This window comes from Dama dama, chromosome 7 (assembly GCF_033118175.1).
Source record: "Dama dama isolate Ldn47 chromosome 7, ASM3311817v1, whole genome shotgun sequence".
Taxonomy (NCBI): domain Eukaryota; kingdom Metazoa; phylum Chordata; class Mammalia; order Artiodactyla; family Cervidae; genus Dama; species Dama dama.
Window position 1 is genome coordinate 29,639,865 of NC_083687.1, and position 26,063 is coordinate 29,665,927.

The 26,063-nt window shown below is 43.5% G+C and overlaps 1 protein-coding gene and 1 pseudogene across 2 annotated transcripts; one reads left to right on the forward strand and one right to left on the reverse strand.

Annotated features, from left to right (window-relative positions):
* The first annotated feature begins 2,672 nt into the window (after positions 1 to 2,672).
* LOC133059679 (BOLA class I histocompatibility antigen, alpha chain BL3-7-like) lies at positions 2,673 to 7,870 on the forward strand. Of its 2 annotated transcripts, XM_061147118.1 has the most exons (9): positions 2,696 to 2,787; positions 3,032 to 3,122; positions 3,202 to 3,376; positions 3,650 to 3,925; positions 4,831 to 5,106; positions 5,223 to 5,327; positions 6,080 to 6,112; positions 6,259 to 6,306; positions 6,454 to 7,870. In XM_061147118.1, the coding sequence occupies exons 4-8, from the start codon at positions 3,670 to 3,672 to the stop codon at positions 6,273 to 6,275; spliced, it is 687 nt and encodes a 228-aa protein (XP_061003101.1). In that variant the 5' UTR covers positions 2,696 to 2,787; positions 3,032 to 3,122; positions 3,202 to 3,376; positions 3,650 to 3,669; the 3' UTR covers positions 6,276 to 6,306; positions 6,454 to 7,870. The 2 variants fall into 2 exon arrangements, with proteins under 2 accessions (XP_061003100.1, XP_061003101.1); XM_061147117.1 differs by having other exon boundaries at positions 2,673 to 2,787; positions 3,032 to 3,376.
* A 3,054-nt stretch (positions 7,871 to 10,924) lies between these two features.
* On the reverse strand, positions 10,925 to 15,103 carry LOC133059259 (tetraspanin-3-like; annotated as a pseudogene).
* Between the last annotated feature and the right edge of the window lie 10,960 nt (positions 15,104 to 26,063).

The window sequence follows — 26,063 nt, forward strand, 5'->3', positions numbered from 1 at the left end:
GACTAGGTTATTACTGAACAAAGAGTGAAAGGGATTCAATGCGAGGGAGGGCTTGAAATGGAGGGGCCCACATAGGAAGACATGCTGGTGGCCAGAGGTGCTGAGAGCAGCATTCTCCTGACCTCAGGAAAGGAAATGGGGACCTCAGTGCTACAACTACAAGAAGTAAAATTCTGCAAAGAGTTCTGTGTGAGCTTGGAGGAGGACCTTAAGCTCTAGTTGCAAACACAACCTCATGAAATGCTGAACAGAGACCCTCTCCATATCGCACCTGGACTTCTGATCCACAGAACTGTGAGCATTGAAGTGGCCCTTGTTAGAGCCCACTACATTTGTGGTAACATTTTATGCAGTAGAAAACTAATGCACAGGCTCAATTGTGCAACATATAAAACATTTTCTCCACTGGAATGAATTTATGAACTCTCACATATACTAGTTGAACAACATAAGATCTTTCCTAATTTCTCTACTTTAAAAAATTTTCTGATTTGTATATGATGCCATCAGACTTCAATACAATCAGGCTTGTTTATTTCATTTGTTTCAACAATGATTAATTTAGTGCTCACTATGTACCAAACATAGCTTTATATGCTGGGGGTACAGCTTTAGCCAAAACAGCTTTAACACAAAGCCCCTGTGCTCATGTGCCTTACATTCTAGAAGCTTTCCAAGAGTGAGATGGAGCCACTGGAATATTAAAAAATGTCTGAAATGACACGCCTGACCACTGTGGGGGGCATAGTCCATGGGTGGCAGCTGAGGTGGTGGCTCTTGTGCCACAATTCAGGGATGAGAAGTTGGTGGAGACTAACGGGAGAAGAGAGCCTGAGGGATGAGAGAGACAGAGAGAAGGGCTAGAGAAGCAAGAGGTGTGGAAAAGAAGCAGATGTAAAGAATTCTAAAGCAGTGACACTCTCAGATTTAAATACATTGTTACATTGATTTGCTTAACAGGTATTTTTTGCATCTTCTATTTGCTCTGTTCTGTGAGGCTGCCTAAAAACCAAATGTCTCCTTATGTCAATCAGGTTAAAGAAAATAATACCAAGTGCCCAATAAAATGTGCACATCACTTAGGTGTGGATCACAAATATAGATGATGCAGGAGTGTTCGTGAAGGGCACTTTGATTGCACTGAACACTTGCAACTTTGAGGGGATTAAAGTTTGTACACTCTGGTTGAAATATAATGTGTTAATAATATTTCTTATTTTCCGTATTCTTGATGCTCTGCCATTTGTGGTATGGATAACTGGGGAGAGACTTGTGCTATAGAGCTGACCAATTCTTAGAGACAGCCAAGGGCTTGCCCAGGAGCAGCCTTTTCTTTGCAAACTAGACAATCCAGAGTCCGTATCTGGAATCACCCCTTCTATAGCAGAGCCTGGCGGGCTGCAGTCTATGAGGTCGCCAAGAGTTGGACATGACTAAGCATGAACACACACACACATACACACTTCTATCAGGTCTTACATTCCAGGAAGCAATGTTCCTCTGCTCTCATTATCCAGGGCCAGGTACCAGGCACCTAGAGACAGGCCCTGTCTCCCAGAACCTGCCAATGACCTTATTCAAACCAGCCAATCCTAAGATGTTTCTCTAGCCCTCCTTTGCTTTCCCCTCAGCCCTGAGGAAAACGCCATGAAAGTTTCTGAGCCATGCTTTCTCCCTCTCCCTGACCTTCTGGCCAACCTTGGTGCTTCCCCCTGTGGCCCTGTGTGGTGTGCCATGCCCCCTCCTCTCTGAAAGTGTAATTAGTACAAAGTCTTCTTTCAATGGTTTAGCCTCTCCTGTCATCACCTAGTCACTGTAGTAAATTCCCGCCTAGGCACGGGTCTTAGGCAGGAAGAAACTGTGCTTCCACGTGCTTTTCTGTATTGACCATGTGCTGAGACTCCGACAGGAAAACTCAGGGCTATGGAATAAAGGTAATTTTAAAGTATAAAAGCCTGGAGCCACAGTTTGGGAAAGTGAAGTTATGAACTTTGGTTATTGCAGAGGTTATTTGAATGGTTATTCCATTCAAATGGGAAGGGTAAAATCATTACTTTTACAGATTAGATGCTCAATCATTCAGGGGACATCAGGATTATGGTTAACAAGCAAACAGGAAACTGGTCTCTATAGGAATCTCTACATATACAACTGCCCCCAGTTTAATGAGTATCCCATTGTTTCTTCACCAGCTTTCCGAAGACCAGATTGCTCTCTGGCACCCTATTCCTTGGAAGTTTGTTTTTCCTAAGAGAGTGCCCGAGGGATGAGTGAATAGGGACGCAAGTCAGGGAGAGGGAACTGGGGAAGGGAAGACAAAGGGGCTGAGTCCAGCCTGGGGGTTTCACCTTGGTTTTCTCAAACAGTCCCAACGCTAGGGAGACTGTGACAAAGGGCTCTTGGTGCAGCCTCGAGGAGAGGGGCGGGCCACAAAGTCCCAGGTGCCCTGGGCGCAGCGCTCAAGGTCTCAGGTTCTAGGGTCAGGGGTTGGCCTCTGGGACACCGAAGCTAAGCACTGGCGATTCCCCATCTCCCTCCCCACAGTTTCACTTCTCTCTCTCACAACCCGTGTCAGGTACTTCTTCCTGGACACTTATGACGCTGCTCCGGGCCTCGGTCTACTGGTTTCTAGAGAAGCCAATCAGCGCCACCGCGGTTCCCTGTTATGAAGTTCTCAGACTAGTCCGAACTCACATTCGCCCCAGATCCCAAGAATGCAGGTCACCGAGCCGCGAACCCTCCTCCTGCTGCTCTCGGGGTCCCTGGCCCTGACCGAGACCTGGGCGGGTGAGTGCGGGGTCGAGACGAAATAGCCTCTGCAGGAGAAGCCAGGGGACCGCCTGTCTGGGGCGAAGGACAGCCGGGGAAGACGCGTTTCTATGGCCCCGAGACCAGACTCACTACCTCGCCCCCGTCCCGTCCGGACCCTCCCCTGTCCCTTCCGAGCCTGCAGCCCTCTCCTCTCACCACTCGAGTCTCCCACCGGGCCTTTTCCGTCTCGCACGCCCTCTCGTCCCCTTCTCCCTTACAGGTCACATTCACCTCGGACATGGGGACCCGCGCCCGAAGGAGCGTCGGGCCGGGTGGCAGCCCCTCCCGGTCCCGGGGGTCCACTCCTTGAGGTACTTCCACATTTTGGTATCGCGTCCTGTCCTCGGGAGGGACCTTTATCAATCTGTCGGTTACTTGGACGACACACAGTTCGTAAGATACAACAGCGACGCCGCGAATCCGAGGGTGGAGCCGCGGGCGCCGTGGATTGAGCAGGAGGGGCCGGAGTACTGGGACTGGCACACCAGCATAGCCAGAGAACATTCGCAGGATTCGCGGTCGAACCTGCAGGTCATCGTTGGCAACCACAACCACAGCGAGTTGGGTGAGTCTCAAGCCCTGCATTCCGCTGCGATGAGCCGAGGTCCCCATGAGTTCCCGGGTCCGAGGTTTCGCCCCGAGGTCAGGAGATCCTCCGACCTCTCTTCGGTCTGGGAAGAGCACTGTAGGAACTAGGATTCACAGGGATTGCGTTTTCAATTTAGAAGAAAAAAACGGGCTCTGAGCAATCACTGCCCGTGAGTCTGGAGCCGGAGGGGGGCTAGGTTGAGCGCTGGGCGGGGCAAAGTGGGCGGCGCTAACCGCGGGGGCGGGGCAGAATCGCACAGTTTTCTTTGGATGTCTGGCTGCGATGTCGGGCCGGACGGCCGCTTGGTCCGAGGGTACGAGCACTTCGCCTACGACGGCGAGGATTACATCACGCTGAACGAGGACATGCGCTCCTGGTCCGCGGCGGGCACGGTGGCTCAGATCATCCGGCGCAAGTGGGAGGCGGAGGGAGTCGCGAAACAGTATCGGGAATACCTGGAGACCGAGTGCGTGAACTGGATCCGCAAATACCTGGAGAAGGGGAAGGAGATGGGGCTGCGCGCAGGTACGAGGGGCCCCGGGCCCTCCCAGATCTCACCTCAGGTTGCGGCTGTACCTCCAACTAGCCCAACCTACAGGGGAGAAGCATAGGCTTGACACTAGAATTCTTCCCCCTCTCCCCCACCACTTGGATCCTTAGAGTAAGGCTTACAGATTCTTACCCAGTGTCTGAAATGACACTCCTGACCACTGTGTAGAGAATAGTCTATCGGTGGCAGGTGAGATGATGGTTCTTGTGCCACAATTCAGGGATGAGAAGTTGGTGGAGACTAAGGGGGATGAGCGATGTGAGAGACAGAGAGAAGAGCTAGAGAAGCAAGAGGTGCAGAAAAGAAGCAGACGTAAAGAATTCTAAAGCAGTGACACTCTCAGATTTAAATACATCGTTACATTGATTTACTTAACAGGTATTCTTTGCACCTTGTTTTTGCTGTGTTCTGTGAGACTGCCTAAAAACCAAATGTCCTTCTCAGGACAATTAAAGGATTCTGTCTCTCTGGATGTGGAGGTCTCTGAAATAATTTATTAACAGATTTCTTTGACTTTGGCCCAAGTCTTAGTGCTTCACTCTCTCACCTTTTTCTCTGCCCCATGCCTTCTTCACTGGCCACCTGACTCCAGATTTTTTGAGTCAACTCGGTCTTCACCTAGGTCAGGACCAGAAGTTTGTATCGTCTCACTCAGAGACCTGGAGCCTCCTACCCTGGGCTGTCTTATCCTGTTTCTAGAACTTCTCAAAACATAAGAAGTTTTCCCATATCCTAGGGTCCAGGCTCATGTCTGGCTTCTGCACTCTCACCTCTCACACCATTTATTCCCTCCGTTCTCAGAATGGTCACAGAAGTGCCCGCTCATGTGGCCTGTTAGAGTTAATACAAAGTTCCTAAATTTTCTCACCTTTCTCCTCAGTTCCTCCAAAGACCCATGTGACCCGACACCCCATCTCTGACCGTGAGATCACCTTGAGGTGCTGGGCCCTGGGCTTCTACCGGGCGGAGATCTCACTGACCTGGCAGCGTGACGGGGAGGACCAGACCCAGGACATGGAGCTTGTGGAGACAAGGCCTTCAGGGGATGGAACCTTCCAGAAGTGGGCAGCCCTGGTGGTGCCTTCTGGAGAGGAGCAGAGATACACATGCCGTGTGCAGCATGAGGGGCTTCAGGAGCCCCTCACCCTGAGATGGGGTAAGGAGCAGGGTGGGGTGGAGCTTCCTCTCAGATAAAGCAGGAGCCCTTCAGGACTCAGTTCAGTAAGGTCAGGGCTCAAGCCTGAGGTCAGGGCCCTTCCCTTTCCTCCACAGAACCTCCTCAGCCCTCCATCCCCATCATGGGCATCATTGTTAGCCTGGTTCTCCTCGTGTTGGCAGTGGTTGCTGGAGCTGTGATCTGGAGGAAGAAACGCTCAGGTAGGGAGAAGAGTGAAATCTGAGTTTTCTTGTGCCCCCAGGGGGTTTCAGGACAGAAAATGTCCAGTCTTTTGCCTCAGTGCTGGGAGGCACCACCTACATAGACATACTTACCCAGTCTGAGGTCCTGTTTCTAACACTCTTTTTAAAAAATAATTTTATTTATTTATTCATGGCTGCGTTGGGTCTTTGTTACTGCACAGGCTTTTCTCTAGTTGCAGAGCCGGGGGCTACTGTCTAGTCGTTGTGTGCCCGGCTTCTCATTGCGATGGCTTCTTTTGTTGTGGAGCACTGGCTCTAGGGTGTGTGGGCTCAGTAATTGCAGCTCCTGGGTTCCAGAGCACAGGCTCAAGAGTTGTGGCTCAGGGACTTGGTTGCTCCACAGCATATGGAATCTTCCTGGACCAGGGATCGAATCTGTGTCTTCTGCATTGGCAGGCGAATTCTTTATCACTGAGCCACCAGGGAAGCCCTCTAACACTCTTTTGAAAGGCATGTGTGTAAAAGAGGATTACATTCTCACTTTGATGATTCCCTTAATGGGGATCTGATTTCCAGCAGCTAAGTATAGACATCCAGAAGAGGATTGGTACAGTTCCCATAAACCCTGTTTCCTCATGTTTCTCAGTCCTGCCCTGGATCTGCATTCACAGTTCTGGAAACTTTCCTAGGATTCAGGACTAAGGGCTTCCTATAGAACCTCATGACTCTGCCTCTCCTGAGGCCTCTCACATGATGTCTTTTACCCACAGATGGAGATGGAGGGAGTTATACTCAGACTGCAAGTAAGTATGGACAGGTGTGTGTGTGGGTGCACCCTGAGACCCTTGAGATAGTGTAGATGGGAACCCCCTGGGGGGTTCACCCACCCTGTATTGTCTCCTTTAGTCTTAACTCCCGTGGGCTCTGACCAAGTTCTGTTCTATCCCAGGAGAAGACAGTATCTGAGGCCCTAATGTATCTCTCATGGCTCCTAAAGGTGAGACTCTGGAGGGCCTGAAGTGGGAGAGGGGTTGGGTTATGGGGATGCTCTGGATTTGAACATTTTGAGTAGTGGAAATTTGTCCAGAATGTCTCCACCTATGATGACTGACCTGAATTTATTCTTGATTATTTTCTTCTATAGTGTGAGACTGATGGCTTGTGTGGAACCGAGCAAAGAAAGCTGTGTTCACGCCCCCACTCTATGACTTTAGAACCCAGACCTCTTTTCGTAGAGGTGTCTGAATGTGTCTGTGTTCTTGTACTGTAATGTGAGAAAGTGGGGAGGCTGACCCACCCCTGCCCGCAATGGCCTCCATTCTTCCCCCCACCATTGTGCGATGGTATCATAGGTGTTTGTGTATCATCATATTATTTATTTACATATGTGCAGTTCTTTGTTGTATATCAGTGCTACCGCAAAAAATATCATTTTGAAAAACATACTTTGAAAGTGGCTGAGTGGTTCCTAATTTAGCCATTGCCTTTTGAGATCATATGTTAGATTGACAAAGTCCTTGTAATTTTTATGTATTTTATTTTTAAAGTAAATTATTCACTCTACTTTCTGATCAGAAATAATGTTAACTTTGAACTTCCCTGAGGTCTAGTGGTTAAGACTCTGTGCTTCCACTGCAGGGGGCATGGGTTCCATCCCTGGTCAGGGATGTTCCACATGCTGCAGTGTGGCCCCCCCCTGCAAAAAAAAAAAAAAGATATAATGTTAACTTGAAATCTTAGTTTGAGTAGTTCAACTTTCAGCTAATTATGTGCAATCCTATCTGACAGAAGTTGTGTGTGTACAGTGAAGCTTAGAGAATATCAACAAAAAGTGGATGTGAATCTTCAGTTCTTAAATTACAGACAAAAAGGAAAGTTTATAAATCACAAGTCTTGCTGTTCTTTTCTGCTAGATCAGCTCAAGATAGACAAATTGACACCTGGGTGTGGTTTCCATGTGTATATGGTTTCACCTCCTCTTTATAAATAGCAGGAAGCACAATTAATGGGTTGTATAAGCATATGTTTAGTTTTGTAAGAAACCGCCAAACTCTCTTCCAAAGTGACTGTATCATTTTGCATTCCCATCAGCAATGAATGAGATTTCTTTATTCTCTGTATTTTATTGGCATTTGGTGTTTCAGTGTTCTGCTTTTTGGCTGTCCAAATAGCTATGTTGTAGTACTCTTGTTGTTTTAATTTGCACTTTTCTGATGACATATGGTATGGAGCATCTTTTCATGTACTGTTCTGCCATCTGTATGTCTTCTTTCATAAGGTATCAGTTAAGGTCATTGGCCCATTTTTTAACCAAGTTTTTTCTTATTGTTGAACTTTAAGTTCTTTGTATATTTTAGATAACAGTGCTTTGTCAGTTATGCATTTTGTAGGTATTTTCTCCTAGTCTATGGCTTGTCTTTTCATTCTTTTAAGCATTGCTAGATTTAATATTTAAATGTATAATTTAAAAAATATAGTAGTACAGCAAAACTATTTATAAAATACCTCTTCGATAGAAAACTATACTTAGAAAGTTTTCTCACTTTATACCAACTCTGTAATTGGAAAAGTACTTTTATTTCATATATGAATAAAAAATTTTTTTGAATAAAAATTTGATACTATTTTTCTATACTCATAGAGAACAGTGATAAATGTGTCCTTTATATAATTCAGATATTTGATTAGTTTCCCAGTATAAGAAAATGTTACCCCCAAAGTAAGTTTCAATAACATTATTTTTGTTGAAATAGGGTTTGTTCCAAAGGTAATAATAACAAGAAAGCTGGGGATTCCCTGGCTGTCCTGTGGTTAGCTGTTCAAGCTCTCACTGCTGAGGACCTGGGTTCAATCCCTGGTTGGGGAATTAAAATCCAACAAGCCACCTAAGGTGGCCAAATAACAACAATAACGAAGCTATTTTATTTTTTTGAGGGTAATACAGAGTTTATTGAATTAGATTTTTCTAGTTAAAACTGAGATCACATTTACATACTATTTTGCTAGTCTACATGGGTACATTATTTCTAACAAGTTTAGACTTGTTAGATTGAAATGGGCTCAATAATACAAAGCCACATGCACACACCCACAAAAATTGTTTTTAAACAGTAGTGCATACATTACACTCCTTGGACTTCCCAGGTGGCTCAGTAGTAAATAATCCACCTGCCAATGCAGGAGACACAGGAGACAGTTCAATGCCTGGGTTGGGAAGATCTCCTGGAGGAGGAAATGGCAATCCACTTCTTGCTGGGAAAATCCCAGGGACAGAGAAGCCTGGTGGGCTACAGTCCATGGGATCACAAAGAATTGGACACAACTGAGTGACTGAGCAGACACACACACAAAGCCAGCTTTGCTTAAAAACCGCTAGTTCTAAAGATCAGTCTGTTTTGAAGATTAACCAAGACACACACCATATGATTCTAAAATCTATTTTAGCCATTTTGTAAGATAGCCATTGAGCTAGTTACTGGACTGTGATATATATTTTTAAAAAGGACACTGATGAGGGGCACCATCTGGTATTAAAATAACTTTTACCAGACAGCTGACTGCCTCCCTCTCCTGTCAAAAACCTCTGGCCAAAAACCTCTGGCTCCCCTGTGAAGACTGAAAGGACCTGGCGATACTTCAGCAGCAGTTCCCTTACAGCTTGATGGTGACAGAAGCAGGCCCATGTCCGCCTTTAATTCTACCATATTAAGCAATTCGCAAACAGTTCTGAGATTAGAACATTTACCGGGGTACTTACACGCTCACTGACATGGAGAGTCTGCTAGAACAGAGGAAAAGTCATAGGTGGGTAAGCAGGAAGGTAGACACAGGAAGAGCCAAGCTGCTCTGTCCAACACCTGTGTGTGTACCTGTGCTTTAACTAAATGAACTCAGGAGGCCAATAGCAATTCAATTCAGTTCATTTCAGCCCCTTAGTCGTGTCCGACTCTTTGTGACCCCATGAACCACAGCACGCCAGGCTTCCATGTCCACCACCAACTCCTGGAGTTTACCCAAACTCATGTCCATTGAGTCAGTGATGCCATCCAACCATCTCATCCTCTGTCATCTCCTTCTCCTCCCGCCCTCAATCATTCCCAGCATCAGCGTCTTTTCAAATCAGTCAGCTCTTCGCATCAGCTTGCCAAAGTACTGGAGCTTCAACTTCAACATCAGTCCTTCCAGTGAACACCCAGGACTGATCTCCTTTAGGATGGACTGGTTGGATCTCCCTGCAGTCCAAGGGACTTTCTAGAGTCTTCTCCAACACCACAGTTCAAAAGCATCAATAATTCTGCACTCAGCTTTCTTTATAGTCCAACTCTCACATCCATACATGACTATTGGAAAAACCATAGCCTTGACTAGACGGAACTTTGTTGACAAAGTAATGGCTCTGCTTTTTAATATGCTATCTAGGTTGGTCATAGCTTTCTTTCCAAGGAGTAAGCGTCTTTTAGTTTCATGGCTGCAGTCACCATCTGCAGTGATTTTGGAGCCCCAAAAATAAAGTCAGCCACTGTTTCCACTGTTTCCCCATTTATTTGCCATGAAGTGATGGGACTGGATGCCATGATCTTAGTTTTCTGAACGTTGACCTTTAAGCCAACGTTTTCACTCTCCTCTTTCACTTTCATCAAGAGGTTCTTCAGTTCTTCTTCACTTTCTGCCATAAGGGTGGTGTCATATGCATATCTGAGGTTATTGATATTCCTCCCAGCAATCTTGATTCCAGCTTGTGCTTCATCCAGCCCAGCGTTTCTCATGATGTACTCTGCATATAAATTAAATAAGCAGGGTGACAATATATAGCCTTGACGTACTCCTTTTCCTATTTGGAACCAGTCTATTGTTCCATGTGCAGTTCTAACTGTTGCTTCCTGACCTGCATACAGGTTTCTCAAGAGGCTGGTCAGGTGGTGTTCCCATCTCTTTCAGAATTTTCCACAGTTTATTGTGATCCACACAGCCAAAGGCTTTGGCATAGTCAATAAAGCAGAAATAGAAGTTTTTCTGGAACTCTCTTGCTTTTTCAATTATCCACTGGATGTTGGCAATTTGATCTCTGGTTCCTCTGCCTTTTCTAAAACCAGCTTGAACATCTGGAAGTTCACGGTTCACATATTGCTGAAGCCTGGCTGGGAGAATTTTAAGCATTACTTTACTAGCATGTGAGATGAGAGCAATTGTGAGGTAGTTTGAGCATTCTTTGGCATTGCCCTTCTTTGGGATTGGAATGAAAACTGACCTTTTCCAGTCCTGTGGCCACTGTTGAGTTTTCCAAATTTGCTGGCATATTAAGTGCAGCTCTTTCACAGCATTGGCTTTCGGGATTTGAAATAGCTCAACTGGAATTCCATCACCTCCCCTAGCTTTGTTCGTAGTGATGCTTCCTAAGGTCCACTTGACTTCACTTTCCAGGATGTCTGGCTCTAGGTGAGTGACCACACCACTGTGGTTATCTGGGTCATGAAGATCTTTTCTGTACATTTCTTCTGTGTATTCTTGCCACCTCTTCTTAATATCTTCTGCTTCTGTTAGGTCCATACCATTTCTGTCCTTTATTGAATGGACTTGCTCAATTCACCTTCCAAATCAGAACAAGACTAAAAAGCTCAGGTGAGTTTTCTATGTGCACAGGTTCCTCCAGTGATGAGGAGCTTGTAAGCAGGCTCTCTACTCCTTCTGCACAACAGGATGCAGGCACAGAGCCCGACCAGTAGCTGGAGACCTGCAGCTGTCACTGCGCATAGATAACATGCCTCATGGTTTCTGGTGGTTTCTTCACAACTTCCGGTAGCCTCATACCCTGCGGCATAGAGATCAGAGGGGCGGGCCAGACTGCCATGACAACTGCTGGCAGTCTCCTTGCAATAGCTAAGAGGGACATTCTGAATTTTGGTTTCTTTGAACCAGTCTGTATTTTCTTAGTGAGAAGAGTTGTGAATGAGACAGCAGGGCAGCTGTCTGGGAACATAATAGCCCAGCTAGCAGCACAGGGTTGGTTCCACCGTAGGTTTTATATATTTTCCAAATGCTGCGATCAACCTCATTTTCCACCTTCGCTCTGTAAACACATCCCCAAACCACTGCAACAACTTCTGTGACAAAAATCTAAGAGTAGGATGACGACAAACGTGGCAGGTCCATAGCGGCTTTCCTGGATGGTGGCATAGCAGCCAATCAGCCCGGTAATGAAGAGCCGAGCTCCTACAGCTACGATCAGCACAGCAGGGAGGAGAGGGTAGACATCTTCAAAGAAGTGGTCGTACTGGTTCTAAGGGATGAAGACATATGCTCCCACACCAGGACATGAGGTTGAGAAACACCAGTGTGGTCTTGGAGTAACTGATGCCACACTGGCCCTTCTCATGGATGGGACACGCTCACTGACGGAGGTTGCAATGGTGACACTGCCTCCCTGATGGGAACCGCCCAGCCTGCAGAGGAAGGCGGGCCCCACCCCGCCCCCGCCCCCCAACCTTCCTCACATCGCTCACTCCAAGCCCCAGCCAAAGGTTTGTTAACAATGATGGATGGACTGAATTTTTAAAAAGCGATAGCAGACCCTTTGTTTCATTTTTCTAATGCTGCCCTGTCCACATGAAACAGTTTATATTTAAATCTATTAAAATAAAATAAAATTTAGAATTCAGTTCCTACATTGAACTGGCCATGTTTCAAATGCTCAAAAGTCCCATGTGGTCAGTAGCTTCATAAGCAAAGTGTAGATCTAGAACATTTCTATCATTGCAGAAGGAAATTTTGGACAGCAGCAGACCAGTGGATTCTTCTTTCATAGACAGAATCTTGAGTATAGTTACAGGATAATGACAATGCGGAGTTCCAATTCCTATTCATGAACTCTTTTCTGATGAGTGAGTGTCCATCTCCTGTGTGAGTAAAGGTTAATTATTCCAACTAGACAGAAATAGTTAATATTACTTTTAACAGTTTTACATTGTAAATTGCAACCAATAGAGGGGTATGTAAAATATATTTGGATTTACTTTAAGTGAAAAAATTTTTTTGTTTTTTTTACATATCATATTATATTAATTTACATACATCTATTTTCAGGTGTACCACATAGAGATCCAAAATTTTTATAGAGTATAATCCATTTTGGAGAAGGAAATGGCAACCCACTCCTGTATTCTTGCCTGGGAAATCCCATGAACAGAGGAGCCTGATGGACTGCAGGCCAAGGGGTCACAAAAGAGTTGGACATGACATAGCAAATAAATAACAACAATGTACTTCATTTAAAGTTGTTACCAAGTATTGGTTAAATTTTCTTTGCTGCACAATATACTGTTGTAGCTTATTTATTTTATACACAGTAGTTTGTACCTCTTATTCCCCTACTCCCATCTTAACCCCTTCCCATTTCCCTCTCTCCAGATTACTAGTTTGTTTCTGTATCTGTGAGTCTGTTTCTGTTTTGTTATATTCATTTGTTCATTTTAATTTTTAGATTTTACATGTAGCGATAACATACAGTATTTGTCTTTCTCTGACTTATTTCACTAAGCATAATACTCTCCAAGTCCATCCATCTTTTAGGATTTGAAATAACTCAACTGGAATTCCATTACCTCCACTAGCTTTGTTTGTAGTGATGCTTCCTAAGGCCCACTTGACTTCACATTCCAGGATGTCTGGCTCTAGGTGAGTGATCATACCATCATGGTTATCTGGGTCATGAAGATCTTTATTGTATAGTTCTTCTGTGTATTCTTGCCACCTCTTCTTAATATCTTTGGTCCATATAATTTCTGTCCTTTATTGAGCCCATCTTTGCATGAAATGTTCCCTTGGTATCCCTAATTTTCTTGAAGTGATCTCTAGTCTTTCCCATTCTATTGTTTTCCTCTATTTCTTTGCATTGATTCCTGAGGAAAGCTTCCTTATCTCTCCATGCTATTATTTGAAACTCTGCATTCAGATGGGTATATCTTTCCTTTTTCCTTTGCCTTTAGCTTCTCTTATTTTCTCAGCTATTGTAGGCCTCCTCAGATAGCCATTGTGCCTTTTTGCATTTCTTTTTCTTGAGGATGGTCTTAATCACTGCCTCCTGTACAATGTCATGAACCTCCATCCATAGTTCTTCAGGCACTCTGTCTATCTGATCTAATTCCTCGAATCTATTTGTCACTTGCACCGTATAATCATAAGGGATTCACCTTAGGTCATACCTGAATGGTCTAGTCATTTTCCCTACTTTATTCAATTTAGTCTGATTTTGGCAATAAGGAGTTCATGATCTGAGCAACAGTCAGCTCCCAGTCTTGTTTTTGCTGACTGTATAGAGCTTCTTCATCTTTGGCTGCAAAGAATATAATCAATCTGATCTTAGTATTGACCATCTGGTGATGTCCATGTGTAGTGTCTTCTCTTGTGTTGTTGGAAAAGGGTGACTAGTGGAAATGCTATGACCAGTGCATTCTCTTGGCAAATCTCTATTAGCTTTTGCCCTGCTTCATTCTGTACTCCAAGGCCAAATTTGCCTGTTACTCCAGATATCTCTTGACTTCCTACTTTTGCATTCCAGTCCCCTGTGATGAAAAGGACATCTTTTTTGCGTGTTAGTTCTAGAAGGTCTTGTAGGTCTTCATAGAACCATTCAACTTCAGCTTCTTCAGCATTACTGGTTGGGGCATAGACTTGGATTACTGTGATATGGAATGGTTTGCCTTGGAAACGAACAGAGGTCATTCTGTCATTTTTGAGATTGCATCCACATACTGCATTTCAGGCTCTTTTGTTGACTATGAGGGCTACTCCATCTCATCTAAGGGATTCTTGTCCACAGTAGTAGATATAATGGTCACCTGAATTAAATTCGCCCATTCCAGTCCATTTTAGTTCACTGATTCCTAAAATGTTGATGTTCACTCTTGCCATCTCCTGTTTGACCACTTCTAATTCGTGGACCTAACATTCCAGGTTCCTATGCAATATTGCTCTTTACAGTATCGGACTTTACTTCTATCACCAGATGCACCCACAACTGGGCATTGTTTTCACTTTGGCTCCATCTCTTTATTCTTTCTGGAGTTATTTCTCCACTCTTCTCCAGTAGCATATTGGGCACCTACCGACCTGGGGAGTTAGTTCATCTCTCAGTATCATATCTTTTTGCCTTTTCATACTTTTCATGGGGTTCTCAAGGCAAGAACACTGAAGTGGTTTGCCATTCCCTTCTCTAGTGGACCACATTTTATCAGAACTCTCCACCATGATCTGTCCTTCTTGGGTGGCCCTACACAGCATGGTTCATAGTTTCATTGAGTTAGACAAGGCTGTGGCCCATGTGATCAATTTGGACTGATCAGTTTTACATCATTTAGGTCTTTATTTTGAGATTATTTTTGTGTATGATATGAGGAAATTTTTTTTATCTCATTCTTTTACATGTAGCTGTCAGTTTTCCCATCACCAATTATTGAAGAGACTGTCTTTTTTTTCCATTGTATATTCTTGCTCCCTTCATTGTAGATTAATCGACTAGATGGCATAAAAACAGACATATAGATCAGCGCAACAGAAGACAGGGCCAGAAACAAAGACACACCTCTAGTCCCAGAACTGTTGTACTGCTGCTGGTGAATGGGGCTGATGCCTGCTGACTGGTTTGTGAGGCTGGTCGTGAGGCTGGTGTGTGGTGCTGGGCCCAGAGTATCCTGGGGCTGGTGCCTGCCCACTGAGAGGTGGAGCTTGGTCCAGGGGTCTCTGGCTGCAGGGCCCTGGGAGTCTTGGGTCGAGTGCCTGTGCCAGTCTGTGGGGTGCATCCTGGGCCCTCTAGTGGAGGGCCATGTTCAAGGGTGGCTGTGGGCTCAGGGATTTTTAAGGCAGCTTGCCTGGGAACTCACATCCCCTCATTCACACCAGCCAACCCCCCCCTTACATACACACACACACATAATGATTCATATGAGGTCTGTGCAGTGTTGCATTGCCCTGGCCCAGCTCCTGGTGGAGCAGAACTTCCCAGTCATTTCCATGCACTGGGGGATGCCCCAGGAGGAGAGGTGCATCAGAGATGGGGAAGAAGTTTTGTGTCCTTGGGAGGAAGAGGTAAAAAAGAAGCCTTTCAACATTTTTCTACTTTCCTTCCTCACAAAGGCATTCTCAGTATCAACAGTTTAAAGATTTTCAACAATGAATTCTTGTGGCTACCAACCTTTCCTCTGTGAGCAAAGGGGAATTGAAAAGGAGAGGAAATTCCCTGATGGTCCAGTGGTTAGGATGCCATGCTTTCACTGCAGGGGGTAGAGGTTTGATCCCTGGCTAGGGAACTAAGATCCCACAAATTTCGCTGAGCATACCAAAAAAAAAAAAAAAAAAAAGTGAGGGGTGGTGGGAAGAGAGAGAAGGAGAAAGCTATCCCTGGTGCCTCTTTTTTTTTTTTTTTTATAAAGATACCAGACCTATCCAGGAGTTGGTGATGGACAGAGAAGCCTGGCATGCTGCAATCCATGGGGTCACAAAGAGTCGGACATGACTGAGCAACTGAACTGAATGGAACCAGATCTATCATAAGGCCCCAGATCTATCATTTTGGGGCAATCTTTACCGTCTTATTTAGCCTCAATTACCTCCTTGAGGGCCCCATCTTCAAATTCAGTCTCATGGGTCTTAAGTATTCAGCATGAGAATTTGGTTGGGAGGGATGTAATTAAGTCCAGTAACAGAAGTGTTGATTTGATTTCCAGATGCCCAGACTCATGAGGTGTGAAGCTGTGGTCACACTCCTAGGTAAGGTACAAGGGCTGGGGTTCTGTGCTCTGAAATCCACAGCAGCATCTGTGCAGAGGCTCAGCTTCCCTGGTGGCTCAGATGGTAAAGAATCTGCCTGCCATGCAGGAGATGTGGGTTTGATCCCTGGGTTGGGAAGATCCCCTGGAGCAGGGAATGGCAACCCACTCCAGTGTTCTTGCCTGGAAAACTCCACGAATGGAGGAGCCTGGTGGGCTACAGTCCATGGGATCACAAAGAGTCAGACACGACTGAGTGACTAACACTTTCACTTCACTTTACTTCACTTCACCTGTTCCCCATGGGTTGTTCTCAGACAGTAACTGGTCTCAGCAGGGACACCAGGGGAGGCTCATTCCTGGGAGACATGGGGTCCCCAGATGACCAGCTGTGACTTGAGTACTCCCTCTGGCCTTGTTTAACTCTGGTCAGATTGTCTGATGGTCTTGGAGAGTCCAGTAAACCTCTCCTTCTGTCTGTCACTTGGGATCAGAGTTGAATCTTGGTCTGCGAGCTCTCATCTTTACTGATGCCCTCTCCATATTCTCTGACAAGTGTTTAATAAAATTCTGCTGATCCTAATCCCATTTTGGCAATTGTTCCTTCTCCTTTTAAAAAATATTTATCTATTTGACTTCTTTGGGTCTTGGTTGCAGCACTCAGGATCTTTTGCTGCAGTGTGCAGACTCTCTAGTTGTGGTGTGCAGACTTAGTTGCTCCGCTGCATGTGGGATCTTAGTTCCCTGACCAGGGATCCAACCTCGTCTCCTGCATTGCAAGGTGGATTCTTAACCACTGGACCACCAGGGAAGTCCCAGCACTTGTTTCTTGGAGGACTGGGACTAACAAAATAATTTCCATCTGTATACCAATACCAATATACTTATTCCATTTTGTAAAATCCTTCTCTTTTCCCAACTTCTCCTACCAGTGTTTGCACCATTTTGCTTGTTTCATATTATCTCTTTGAGGTAATAGATGATTTTTTCCAAAAAATTGAAGTATAGTTAATTTACAATGTTGTGTTACTTTTCAGTGTAGAGCAAAGTGATTCAGTAAAAATATATATATATATGTATATATATATATTCTTTTTCAGATTCTTTTCTATTATAGGTTATTACAAGATATTGACTATAGTTCCTTGTGCTATAAACTAGATCCTTGTTTTTTACTTATTTTATATATAGTAGTTTTTAACCTGTTTTATATGTAGTAGTGAGTATATGTTCATCCCAAACTCTTAATTTATATCTCCCCTCATCTTTCTCTTTTGGTAACCGGAAGTTTGTTTTCTATGTCTGTGAGTCTATTTCTGTTTTGTAAATAAACTCATTTTTCTCATTTTTTTTAAGATGTCACATATAAGTGATATTGTATGATATTTGTCTTTCTCTAACTATAGATATTTATTGTTTCAAGCTACTAAGTTTTAGAAGTAGTTTGACACACAGCAATGGATAACTAACAAAGCTCTCGTAAGTCTCTATTATTCTATAGGCATTGCCTAAATTTATTTTATTTCCTTGCCACTTGAAAATGTTATTTATACTCATTTCCAATTACTCTCTTCTTCTTTCATTGTTTATTTTCTTTTGTCTTTTCTGCTTCCTCCCTTCCTTTCTTCCTTCCCTCCTCTCCTCCTTCCTTTATTCTTATTTTTGGATATTTCAAACATATAAAAAAATACTATGTAGGTATACTAAAAGGAAGCACTATTTGTATATACTAAAAATATAATGCCAAGATATATGGAATAAAAGCAAAATAAAAGAAGTAACTAGCTGTCTGAAAAGAAAATGCTTGGTTGATTGTGCAAACAAGGAAGTGAGTAACTCTTACTTCCTTCCCTTAAGCTGAGTTTGTTTCATTTTTAGAACAAACACATCAGCTACATGAACACTTAAACATTTCTGATAAAAGCTTAAGTTGGTACTAGCACTTTTTTGTTGTTGTTTCATTTTGCTTAATTATAATATAGTTGATTTATAATGATGTGTTTGGTAGTAGCACTTTGGAAATCAAAATAGTATGGTTAAAGTGTATATACGATCTACTCTAGTATTTGACTTTAAAAATCCTGAAAAAATATTTAATTTAAATTTTGGTTTTAGCACATATATGAAAGCTTTGATGACCCTCCCTTCCAAAGATGAAGCTTAATTTTTTTTCTTCGAGTGTGGGCCACACTTAATGGTTCACTTCTACTTGAGAGAGTAAGGCTGATGTAATGGTGTGTGACTTGGAGTCTAGGACATAAAACTCACTTCAGCTCCCATCTTTGTTGCTCTCTCTCACTCAGATCACCTGTTCTGGGGAAAGCCAACTGGTATGTTATAAGCACGCTGGTGGGGCTACTAGTACAGAATCTGCCTGCCAGTGTAAGAGATGCAAGAGACATGAGTTCGATCCCTGGGTCAGAAAGATCCTCTGGAGTAGGAAATGGCAACCCACTCCAGTATCCTTGCCTAGAAAATTCCATGGGCAGAGGAGGGTGGTGGGTTATAGTCCATGTAGTCGTGGGGCCACAAAGAGTTGGACACGACTGAGTGACTAAGCACAAACATAAGCAACATGTTATAAGCAGCCCTGTGGAAAGGTCCGTGTGGCTGCAAATGGAGGCCCTATTTCAACAGCCTGCAGGCCCAGTCAAGCCATCAGATGATGCAACCCGGGCTGACTGTTCCCTTTCAAGAGGCCCAGAACCAGAGACCTTCTGGGAGATGATACATGTTTGCTGTTTTGAGCAGCTGATTTTTGAATAATTTATTATGCAACAAGAGGCAACTGATACAGTGTCTCAGGAGGAAAACAAATTATTGTACTTAAATTTTTGTTTGCTCTAAATTTCTCTAAATGCCTACTCAGGTCCAAGATGTACTGAAAGAGCATTGGATGGGAACTTGCAGACTTGGATTTTGCTTGAACTATGCTAACTGAGCCAGTTATTCGACCTCCATAGTTCTCTGCTTGTTTCCTGTAAATGGAGGGTTAGAGTATGACCCTGCAGGTCTCTCCTGGACCAGCTGTCCCAGAGTCTGAGTGCACATTCCTGAGCAGAGTCACAAAGCGCAGCATTCACGTAAGAGGACACCCCGCTCGGGACACTCATCCTTCAGGTGCTGAGATGCAAACAGCTCAACACTAACAAACACCAAATTTGTGCTGAGAAAATTCCTGAATGGGTTTCAGAATTAAATACAAGTAATTCTGGGGTTGCTTTCCTGGTGACCCAGCAGTAAATAATCCGCCTACCAAGGCAGGAGACACAGGTTTGATTCCTGGGTCAGGAAGATCCCCTGGAGATGGGAAGGGTGATCCTCTCCCTCTCTCCCCCCTTGTTTCCCTCTAGCCACCAGAGGAGACAAGGCTTGAGCATCAAGTATGTGCCAGACACTGTTCTGAGCACTTCATATATCAACTCAGCCAACCCTCACCACATCCCTAAAATGTCACACATTATATTAAAGCCAAATCATGTCTCCTCAGGCTCCTTTGGCTGTGACAGTCCCTCTCACTTCTCTTGTGTTTGATGACCTTGATCCTTTTGAGAACTCCTCAGGGATATTATAGAATCTCTCTCTATGTGAGTTGGGTTTTTGTGAAGAAAACCACAGAAGTGAGTGACATTTTCCACACATCAAGGGTATATACATGTCCACTCAAATACCACTAATAAGTTCACCTGATCACCTGGCTCAGGTACAATTTCCAGGTTTCTCTTTGTGAACTTTTTATTTTTAGTTCCCTATTTCCCATACTGTAACCTTTAGAAGGAAGTCACCATGTGCAGCCCACACTGAAGGGGGTACCTGCTGTAAACACTGGCGTGCAGGGGTTTGTCTAAATATAAGTTTTCCAATGAGTTGGGGAAACACTAGATGAACTGGTAGACTGGATGAAGAGCACATGTGTACCGTCATTACTCTCTGGTGTGCAGGGAAACGATGCTTTTGAAAAACGACCCAAAAACTCCCTGTGATTGTAAAACCCTTGACTGATCATCTTCAGATTACATGTTAGGACACGCATTCTCTGCTCCAGGACCCATCATATTTTGACTCAGTTGTTCTGCCATAGAAATTCTATCACTGGAAAAGATGGGCTGGATTCTACCCACTGCAAGTAGCTGAAAATGCCATGTAATGTACAAAGACCATATTAAAAGCATCAAAGAGTGATGGCGTTCTAATAAATGATGACACTCTAAAAAGAAGGGAAAGAACCTGCTTGGCCTCCACAGAGAACTCAGTCCTGAGAAGAGAAGAGAAGGCTGTGACTCCCCAGAGCTCAGGAATGGAGCCCAGCAGGTCCAGCTCTGTGTCCCCAGCTCTTCACTTTTCTACCTACCTGCCTTCCTTCTTAATAATTTAGACAAACCTTTATAATTCTGATTATGATGTATCTGTGTAATTTATGATATATGTTTAATCTATATTCACAGTAAAACAAGAAATAAAGTGTTTTTTTTTTTTGTAATAAAGTGTTGAAAGAGATAAATGACAAAGTAAAAAGAACTGTAATCTTCATGTTGGAAATATTTTGTTCCATTGTGCTTGTTTTTTTGTTTCTTAGGCATCCTCCTGCTGTTGGAAGTACTGGAAATTTCTCTGTCTAAGTTGAAGAGCACAGACCTCAGTGGCCCCCACCCTGCACTCTCCAGATGCCATTTCCCAAGTCAGCTCACTCTCCTGAGTAAGAGGGGATTTTCAGTTCTACCTCCCTCCTCAGGCCCCTCCACTCCTTCTTTTTTTACTTTGTCTAAAAAATTAATAATTTTTTTTCTATTTTTTTCTCCTTATTTTTTCTAAAATAAAATTTATTTATTTGACTGTGTTGGTTCTTAGTTGCAGCATGGCGATCTTCCTTGCGTCATGTAGGACCTCCTTTGCAGCACAGACTGTGGCACACGGGCCGCAGAGAACACGGGTTTCAATAGTGGTGGCATATGGGCTTCACTGCTCCATGGCAGGTGGGATCTTAGTTCCATGAGTAGGGATCAAACCAGCATATCTTGCATTAGCAGGTGGATTCTTAACCACTGGACCATCCAGGAAGTCCTGTCAAACTCAAAGTCCTGTCTTTGAGTTTGAATAGGAGCATGTGCTCATATCAATATCTTTGTGAGTGTCTGGTTGACACAGACGATTTATGGTTTTTTATGATTTTTCATCTTTGGGTCACACAACTCTATTCCCCAAGTGTAAAAAATTCATGTATGTTTTTGTCTACAAGAGAGGGGTCCAAGGGTGAAGGGGAAAAAATTGATTGAATTTGAGGGGAACGTATAGAAGAAGTTAAGAATTTTAAGGTGGAGCTTTCCTGGTGGTTCAGTGGTAAAGATTCCACCTGCCAATGCAGGAGACAGGTTCAATCCCTGGCTGGGGAAGATTCCACATGCTGGGGAGCAACTAAGTCTGTGTGCCACAACTACTGAGTCTGTGCTCTAAAGCCCGCATGCTGCAACTTCTGAGCCCACAAGCTGCAACCATTTAAGCTCGAATGTCCTAGGACCTGTGCTTTGCAACGAGAAGCCACCACAGTGAGAAGACTATATATACACTGTAACTAGAGTGTAGCCCCCATTCCCAGCAACTAGAGGAAAGCCCGTGCAGCAATGAAGACCCAGCACAGCCAAAAATAAATACATAGATAAAATTATTTAAAAAAAATAAATTTTAATTATTATTAATTTTATTATTATTTAATTTTTAATTATTAAAAAATAATTTAGAGGTGGTGGATTCTAAGGTTACCTCTTCTGCTTTAATTTTACAGGTATGTACAGGCCCTTCAAGATATTTGATATCTGTTGTGTTCAATAAATACTTTCTCTTGGGCTAGGTGAAGACTTCTGTGTCTAATTATGTTTAAGTAGGTTAAAGAAACAGGTTAAGGAAAACAACAAGTGCTCAGTGCAATAAGGACAAGGATTATCTCCAGTGATGGGCAGTTTTGAACTCTTATGACCTTAAGGTGATAAACCAGGGTTTGCTTAATGTCTGAACATTCTCGTTGTTAAAATACACAAGACCTGCATAGACAAATCCATGATTTCCATGTGAAGATTGCATTTTAATATACATCAACCTGTGAGTCACACAGTATCTTTTGGAGGAAGAGACTGAAAATTAAGAATACTCTGGATATGCACTGGCCAATATGCTAGTGACAAGTCATACATGGCTATTTAAATTAAATAAAACAGAAACAGACTCACAGATATAGAGAACAGACTTGTAGTTGCCAAGGGGGAGGGGAGTTGGGGAAAGAATGGCCTGGGGGTTTGGAGTTAATAGATACAAGCTATTATGTATAGAATGGATAAACAGGGGACTTCTGTGTTGGTCCAGAAGTTAAGAATCCACTTTGCAATGCAGGGGATGAGAGTTCCATCCCTGGTCAGGGAACTAAGATCCCACATGCTGTGGGGCAACTGAGCATGTGTCCCACAATGAAAAGATCCCACGTGACACAACAAAAATCATTCATGCTGCAACTAAGACCAGACAGAACCAAGTAAATAAGAAACAAATATTAAAAAAAATAGAATGGATAATAACAAGATCCTACTGTATAGCACAGGGAACTGTATTCAAAACCCCTATCCTGAACCCCCCTCCCACCTCCCTCCCCATCCCATCCCTCTGGGTCATCCCAGGGCACCAGTCCCGAGCATCCTGTATCATGCATTGAACCTGGACTGGTGATTCGTTTCACATATGATAATTTACATATTTCAATGCCATTCTCCCATATCATCCCGCCCTTGCCCTCTCCCACAGAGTCCAAAAGACTGTTCAACACATCTGTGTCTCTCTTGCTGTCTTGAATACAGGGTTATTGTTACCATTTTTCTAAATTCCATATATATGCATTAGTAGAGAAGGCAATGACACCCCACTCCAGTACTCTTGCCTGGAAAATCCCATGGACAGAGGAGCCTGGTAGGCTGCAGTCCATGGGGTCTCGAAGAGTCAGACATGACTGAGCAACTTCACTTTCACTTTTCACTTTTATGCATTGGAGAAGGAAATGGCAACCCACTCCAGTGTTCTTGCCTGGAGAATCCCAGGGATGGGGTCGCACAGAGTCGGACACGACTGAAGTGACTTAGCAGTAGCAGTAGCATACTGTATTGGTGTTTTTCTTTCTGGCTTACTTCACTCTGTATAATAGTCTCCAGTTTCATCCACCTCATTGGAACTGATTCAAATGCATTCTTTTTAATGGCTGGGTAATATTCCATTGTGTATATGTACCACAGCTTTCTTATCCATTTGTCTGCTCTTGGACATCTAGGTTGCTTCCATGTCCTGGCTATTGTAAACAGTGTTGCGATGAACATTGGGGTACACGCGTTTCTTTAAATTCTGGTTTCCTCAGTGTGTATGCCCAGAAGTGGGATTGCTGGGTCATATGGCAGTTCTATTTCCAGTTTTTTAAGGAATCTCCACACTCTTCTCCATAGTGGCTGTACTAGTTTGCATTCCCACCAACAGGGTAAGAGGGTTCCCTTTTCTCCACATCCTCTCCAGCATTTATTGCTTGTAGACTTTTGGATAGCAGCCATTCTGACTGGTGTGTAATGGTACCTCACTGTGGTTTTGATTTGCATTTCTCTAATAATGAGTGATGTTGAGCATCTTTTCATGTGTTTGTTAGCCATCTGTATGTATTCTTTGGAGAAATGTCAGTTTAGTTCTTTGGCCCACTTTTTGATTGGGTCATTTATTTTTCTGGAATAGAGCTGCAGGAGTTGCTTGTATATTTTTGAGATTAATTCTTTGTCTGTTGCTTCATTTGCTATTATTTTCTCCCATTCTGAAGGCTGTCTTTTCACCTTGCTTATAGTTTCCTTTGTTGTGCAGAAGCTTTTAATTTTAATTAGGTCCCACTTGTTTATTTTTGCTTTTATTTCCAAATAAAATTATTCTGGGAGGTGGGTCATAGAGGATTCTGTACAGCAGAAATTAACACAACACTGTAAATCAATTATACCTTGATAAAATAAATAAAAATATTTTAAAAGTAAACTCAGTAAATAAAATTAAAGTGCTCAGCACAATAGCCACTTTTGAGGTGCTAAGTAGCCACATGCAGAAAGTGGCTCCCTGACTGGACAGCACAGATATAGAACAATTTCTTCATTACAGAATGTTCTGTTGGACAGGACTGCCCTTCATGCTTTGTGGGCCTCAAATCAGATGCATTAGCCATGTGAGTTGAAGCAGTCAATATTATTTCTCTTAGACACTATGTCAGATTTCTGTCTGGGATATGAATACATAGTAAGTTGGTGTGAAACAAAACCAAAATTAGTTATAAGAGCATGTGGTGTCTTCAGGCACAAACTGTCCCAATCCCAAACAGGAAACACCTGTCTCCCCACCTCCCTTCCCAGACTAAGAACACTCTCTGGCATCACTTTCTAGGGGGTGAGTGCTCTTCCAGAGCAACCCAGGGGCAGGACCTTCAGCTGAGTTTGGGAAGGCAGGAAGTCCAGTTCAGGGAGAAGGATTTTCCAAAATGAAGAGGAGGCAAAGGCAGGGATCATTTGGGAGACTCACTGGTTTATTCAAAACAGCAGTTCTCAGACTGTGGTCTTTGGAATCCTTGACATCACTTAGACTCTTTTATGAGACCCATGGGGTGCTACCTACTTTCACAGTATTATTAAGATATTATGTGACTTTCACTATGTTGATATTTGCTTTGAGGCAAAACTTCGCAATATTGAAGACTATGGCAGCAAACTGCAATAGTAATTATTTTCACCACAACTTACTTGCACAGAAAAAAAGTAAATTTGCTTCAAAACATCCTGATTGACACGTTAAAAATTCTTTTTTTTTTCATAAATAATTATGGAAAAGAATATGAAAAAGAATATGTATATATATACAAAGTTGAATGACTATGCCATACAGTACAAATTAACACAATATTGTAAATCAACTATAATTCAGTAAAATAAATTTTATAAATATTAATAAATGAAAATTCTTATCTTTAAATTCACATTTTTACAAAAAAAGTTATTTCTTTTTTTTTTTAATGTACTTGACTTTATTGATGTTTCTCTATTTCCCAATGCACCAGTTTGAAAAAGCAGTTATTTCTTTATTTAGGCTGGGCAAGGTCTTAGTTGCAGCTCGTGGGTTCTTTACCTGCAGCAAATGGGGTCTTCAGTTGGCATATGGGATCTTTAGTTGCAACATGTGAGATTTATTTCCCCAATCAAGGACTGAAATCGGGCCTGCTGCCTTGGGAGTACAGAGTCTTAGCCGCTGGACCACCTGGAAAGTTCTTTAAATTCACATTGTAACAAGTATCTTCTGTAGCCACTGAGGTGCTGGAGCTCCTGGAAGCCCCTCATCCTGAGGAAAGGGAAGGTGGAGACTGAGATGATCCCCAAAATATGACACTCATGGTGAAGGAGCAGGGCAAAGTTGAAAGCATCACTCTTCAAGTAGTCTAGAGACAGCCCCAGGGCACTCCTGGAGTCTACCCCCAAACTGATGCCTGGTACCAGCATGAGCCCTCTGAGCCCCTCCTGCTTCTCAGGATTCCCAGGTGCTTAGACCTCAGCCCCACCAGCATCCTTCAGCAGAAGGAGCGAGAATGTGGAGAAATGCATGTGAGAGGTCGTGATGGGTCAGATCTGAAAGGATACACACCGGGTCCTCTCCTGCTCCATTGACAGCGACATGGTCCTGTGGCGACAAAGGAGGCTGGGAAGTCTTCCCCATGTGTCCCCAAGAGGGCAGAACAATTAAAGTCGTCAGCAGCAGTGAGTATTCATTTCAGTTTATTTAGCTTTCAAATGTTTAGTGACTGTTTACCAGACACCAAGCTCTGTGCAAAGAATGGCCTGAGAATTGATTGAGCAGCATCTTGATCAGAGAGAAGCTCTGAATCCACAGGAGAGAAGACACGGTGGGAAGTGCCTGCCATCCCAGGAGAAAAGGATAAAGAGAATGTCTTCTGTAA

Excerpts from the sequence above, each read along its gene's own strand:
- LOC133059679 (XM_061147117.1), top strand. The coding sequence starts at position 2,715 with ATGCAGGTCACCGAGCCGCGAACCCTCCTCCTGCTGCTCTCGGGGTCC. Across the intron at positions 3,377-3,649 it reads CCACAACCACAGCGAGTTGG|AATCGCACAGTTTTCTTTGG; the intron begins GTGAGTCTCAAG and ends GGGGCGGGGCAG. Across the intron at positions 5,107-5,222 it reads GCCCCTCACCCTGAGATGGG|AACCTCCTCAGCCCTCCATC; the intron begins GTAAGGAGCAGG and ends TTTCCTCCACAG.